Source organism: Austrofundulus limnaeus, unplaced genomic scaffold (assembly GCF_001266775.1).
Source record: "Austrofundulus limnaeus strain Quisiro unplaced genomic scaffold, Austrofundulus_limnaeus-1.0 Scaffold47, whole genome shotgun sequence".
Classification (NCBI taxonomy): domain Eukaryota; kingdom Metazoa; phylum Chordata; class Actinopteri; order Cyprinodontiformes; family Rivulidae; genus Austrofundulus; species Austrofundulus limnaeus.
Window position 1 is genome coordinate 141,607 of NW_013952449.1, and position 5,653 is coordinate 147,259.

General features: G+C 39.1%; 1 protein-coding gene across 3 annotated transcripts in view; it reads right to left on the reverse strand.

The window, feature by feature from the left end:
- The window catches only part of LOC106517281 (myoD family inhibitor domain-containing protein), a 23,545-nt gene that overhangs the window by 14,133 nt on the left and 3,759 nt on the right, over positions 1–5,653 (reverse strand). For all 3 annotated transcript variants that reach the window (XR_001310186.1, XR_001310187.1, XM_014008033.1), the window contains exon 2: positions 5,091–5,186. Coding sequence is in view for 1 of the 3 variants with exons in the window: in XM_014008033.1 (XP_013863487.1) it covers positions 5,091–5,121 (31 nt within the window). In the remaining 2 variants the exon portion in view is untranslated. The remainder of the gene's footprint in view (positions 1–5,090; positions 5,187–5,653) is intronic.

Here is a 5,653-nt window from a genome sequence, read left to right on the forward strand (position 1 = left end):
TTCCAGAGTATAACACTGTGAAGAAAAAAAGAGTTGAAATGTGTTTTACTGTTTTTCTTAGTACTGGGTTATTAATCATGGTTTTATCATTTTTCTTAATTGGTTTAATTGATTAATTATTGTGTACTATTAATTATACTATTAATACATTTGTGCAAAGTGGTTGATGTGAGTTATAACCTCAGTGAAGTGATTTTAAGATGACAGTTTAGTCTGTCTGCTCAGACTTCCAAGGTATTTTACTGATAACAACAGCCACAGCTGGCCGCGCCAGTGTGAGAAAAACAGGTTGTTTTTCTCCTCGTTTTTTTTTCTCCCACAGAACTAATTTTCTGTTCTCACAGTTAACAGTTGTTCTTGTTTGTCGTTGGAGTAAGCATGGTTCTGACCGAGTCTCTCTGTGATGTCCGTCTCTGGACACCTGCCTGTCTGGATGGGAGTCTATGTTACTAACCTAATTCTACTGCCGAGAAGCACTGGACTGAGACCGCGCCTGGAGCCACTGGGCTCGCCGGGGTGAGTCGACAGTTTTAACCCACAAAGTCACAAATCTGACCCGAATCCACAGAAATATGACTTGACCCTTATTGTCCCCCGAGGGGAAATTGAGTCTCTGCATTTAACCCATCGCACATGTGAACGCACATGTGGAGCGGTGGGCTGTTAATTTCAGCACCTGGGGAGCAGCTCAGGGGTTGAGGGCCTTGCTCAGGGGCCCAGGGTGGGGCTGGTTGGTTCGGGGAGTCGAGCTGGCGATCTTCCGATCACAGACACGGCTTCTCTACCCTCTGCGCCACCCCTCCCTAATTTAACCTCAGACAAGAAAACAGAGCCGTCTAAAAATGATCAAAAGAACCTCAGTCCAGTCTGTAAACTGTTTTTATATTTTTGTCACATAGTTAGAAACCTTTTTGGTCCCGGGCCAGAAAAACCCGACACATTACATGCGGCATAAAAAAAAATAGTGAAATAAAAAAGGCTGAAGAGAGGGAGCAAAATCGGGTGCAAATGGTGTCTCACTGTACGGTAAGAATAATTATTTTTTCTGTTTGTAGCCTTCTGGCTGATGCTGAGTTGAGTTGTGGCCGAAGCGCAGCAGCTGTGCTTTGGGTAGATTCTCGCGCCAGGCACGTGTGCACCCTCACCAGCTGTGAAGGTGTTCATATATGTCAAGCCCTTTGGACATTTACCTGTCTAACGAGCCTCAAAAACCCATGATTTTTGCTAAAAATCCGTAGGCTACTGCTTGTACCCGTGCGTGGGGATGGGGTCTGTCGTCCGTGGAGATGACAGCGCCTGCTGTAACGCAGGAGGAAAGGAGAGCGGAAAAAGTGGATAACTTGATGTTGTTGTTTTTTTTAACATTCGTTCAACGCCGTGTTCAACTAAATAGACAACAACTAACCAGCTTCAACATCACATTCGGGAGATGTCTGTAAATTTCAGGAAAATCTCAGGCTTTGGTTATCCCGTGCGAATACGTCACATAAAACAATGACAACCCACTCCTTATTTAGACAGTTTTCTCACTCATTCTCCATTTAATGTATAATTTTCCTGCATCTAAAAATCATTTCTGAKCCCACAGAGAGGACAATCTGAGGAGAATCTCAYACGCTGGACACATTTACATCTATTTTACAGATTTAAATGGAGGCGTGTCAGGGGAGGTGTCTCACGTGCGCTCACTTCTACGTTCATTGGGATGTATAAAGGAAAGGAGTGCAGGTACATACTGTACATGTGCACGGTTTTATCAGAATTTTTTGGTGTGGTGCACTTTCATAAATTTGTCTGTCTGTCAACTTTTAGTGTGAAAGCTGCACAATTTTTTTATGCATGAGGCCCCAGATGATTTAAAGGCAGTTTGTTCGGTTAATTTCACCACTCCCGGAGCTGTGAGCTGACGGACTAATTTTTGTCCCGAGCCCAGTTGAACATTGCAGTCAGTTTAACAAGCTGCTGACCCGCATCAGTGCTGATATCTCCAACCAGAACACCAACTGCAGACGGTGGATTTCAGCTAAAGAGCTCCTGTCCGTCTATTTTGGTTAGTGAGCAACATTCAGGAAATACTCATGTGGAAATATGAGTCTCTCTGATTGGTTGTCAAGACACGTCGAGCAGCGAAAGATCAGGTTTTTGAACTTGAGCGTCGACTACTTACGCTGCACCGCATGTACGAAAATGCTCTGCCGCATTCCTTGTGCGCCATGCTAAACGGACCGGACGCACCGCAAGACCCCTAGAGGCGCGTCCACCATAGACTTTGCATGTAAACTGGCTGCTTCTGCAGCTCAAAACACGTTCGGTGTGAACGTACCTCAATAGCTGGGTTTCAGTCACGTGGTTTCTAAGGCGGAGCGATCTCCACTGGAGAGCAGGGGGTAAAATGTCTACGGAGGAAACTACTGTAGAGAGTTTATATTGTATGGATTTAGATCCTATTTCAACAACAATTTGTTCACAAATATGTCAGACATGACTCGTATGATGAAGATGAATGAGTTTTCGACAGAACCTAATGATTTCCTGAGGCTGTCGGTACCACACACGTCTTACATCACCAGGCAGGTGGTGCCAAATAATAACCAGCAAAAGTTTATCTGATGAATAATTCCACATGATTCTGCCCAACCCTATGACAACATATGATAACACTGACTATCATTCACAAAGATGAAAAATGTAGAAAGCTCACAGAAAGACAATGTAAAAAGTGGATTTTAAACCATCTGCGGTAGGGAGGAGCAGAATGCCGTTGTTTTTAGGCAGCCATCACTTCATTCAGAGGCATGTTAGCTGCTAACTCACAGTAGTTCGCTGCACTCACGTCTTCTGCTGGGGCTCGAGCGCCAAAGAACTTTCTCAATTACTAAATCTGTTTAACTGCCACATTTCTGTGTGTGAGTCTTTCCAGGTTGAATTGTTTTATGTAAGATGTTCTGTGACAGGGTCACAGATCATTTTCTTGAAAAGGAACGGGGGGTAGAATTTATAAACCGACACATTTTATTGTGTAGGCCGAAATTGAGTATCCTCTTCTTGAAAGACCAGTACCTGCCACTGTTTGCATCAAACCATGACATTACATAGAGTGGTGTAACTTGCTTGCATATAAAAATACATACTGGCATACATAATTCTAAATACTTCATCTCAGTTCCACCAGGCCAGGACTAATTCAGATTGTTCCATAAATTAATCAGAAACGTTCATACCTGTAATTTTTATTTTTTCCCTGTCTCACTCCTCCTCTCCTGTCTCACGGTGCTCTTTCAGTTTTTTGGCTTCTCAGCTCTGCAATGCTAATTTTTTTGTCCCTCCTCTGTCCCTCCTATTTTCTGGTTAAAAATGTGAAATCAGTTAAGGTAAACTTCACAAAAACCTTAAAGCACAAGAAGAAAATAAATAGAAAATAAATGCAAATTGAAAAAAAATTACATAATAAAAATAACAATAATCATAATAATCTTAATGTGTTTCATAAATTGATTATGCTGTTTTCATGTAGATTTTTTTACAGATGCACACACTTATGTTTCTCTCATGCTAACTGACTGCTGTGGTTAAGACAATTAATGTGACAATTTTTCACAATGACTTTAGAGATGCATTTTACTTTTTTTGTTGTTGATTCTTGATTTAGTTTTATTTTTCACATGTTAATGTGCCAAACAATGATGACACTCACCTGCATGTTTAAAAATAAGAATATTAATAGCTTTACCCATGAACAGGTATAACAATTAATTTTGATAAGCACCAACAGTAAATTTAGGGGAGCATTTTTCCAATGTAATGATATTTCTACTCATAACAAACTGACTGACATCATGCAGCCCTCAGACAATAGTTTCAAGGGTCTGACATGGAGACCTCACATAAATCATTTAAGAACAAAAATAGCCAAATCCATTGCAGTATTGTACAAAGTAAAGGACATATTTAATGATAAAGCACTGTTTATGTTGTACAATGCAATATTTGTTCCACACTTAATTTATTGTGTTGATGTTTGGGGAAAAGCATGTGAAACAATAACAAATCCTGTTTTTATTGTACAGAAAAGGGCTATAAGAATTATTACCAGAAAACATTACATTCACCATCAAATTCATTGATCCATCAGTTGAATTTATTGAAATTCTATGATTTGGTTGATTATAGTATTTTGTCAGTTCTGTATAAAAATACATTACCTTCAAACATCCAATTACATTTTGTTAAAAGAGTAAGTTGTTACAATTTGATGGGGATTGAAATGTTTGTCAAACCTAAAATTAGAACCAGTTTGAAGGAACAAAGTAGCTCAGACCAGGGAATTAAATTATGGAATAATCTGGAGGATAACGTTAAAAAAGCCAGATCGATGTGTATTTTTTAGAAAATGATAAAGGTAAATCTGTAGGAGACATTTGTGAGTATAAGGCATGAATTGTTAGTCAAGAAGGAAGTAAACCTTTATTGTTTTTTCTTTCCTTTTTTTGTACGTTGTAAATTGAAGATTTTTTTGATGGAATTTATTTAAGAAAAAGGGGCAGAAATCATAAGATTCTTTTCTTCTTCTGCTACCTTTCATTTAATTTGATTTTTTTGTTTTGTGTTTTGTTTTTTCTATGTTGAATTTATGTTGTTTTGTTTTAAATGAATAAACTTTATAATATAATATAATGGTGACATGAAAATGATAACTTTTGTCAGTTTTTTCAACCTGCATGTAATTATTAAAATAAAATAGGTTCCTTCCTACCTTGGTACCACAATTTCTACTACTTGCTACAAATTAAAGTTAAAATATACATTTAAATAATCATTTTATACTGGCCAACATAAAATTATAGATGATGCTTTTAAGTCATTAATGTATTCCATGATGATCACACAAGTGACTGGAATGGATTTTAAAAATACAGATTTGAATAAACATTTTAAATATATCATTTTTTGGAAAAGAATAGAAAGTAGAGTTGTCACACTCTGGTTTAGGTAGGTAGCCATTCAAGAATGATTTTAAGCTTAGAGCAAGTGGGGGTTAAAATATTAGACTTATTTTAGGTCAGATCATCAGTATGTCAGTTTCTTCTTACCTTCCACCGGAAAACATTCTTCTGGTAACATGTTGGATCCACATTCTCAGACTTCTTCAAGCTCCAGCCTCTGACTGCAGCGAGAGGACAGGAAACCTGCAGCAACACCCAACAGGCTGCCATGAGTCACCACTCAGGGAGCTGTTTGTGCGTTATCTTATTGTTCTGTGACTTAATGACCCTCCTCTTCCCGTGCAGCAAATCTCTGAGTGGCCACTTTAAATAAACTGATCAGAGAACAGCTCAGATGTGTTGAATGTGTTAGTTTAGGTCTCTGCTTTTAGACACTTTAACACAAAGGAGACACATGCCCCACACGTGTGTTAGCTGCACATTGATAAGCTCATTTGCCCGCTCACAAACACGTAAACACTCGATGCAGTAAAGACGAACAGCGGCATTCCCAGTTTTAAAAAAATCACATGAAGCTAATTTACATTTTTATCTATTTATCTTGGAAGGCTGTATCAATATAGATTTAAAGCATACACTGCTGCAGCACATCTGGCCCCAGGCAGGGGGCCGCTGTCCCTCGACAATGACCCCGATACCCCCCCCCCCCC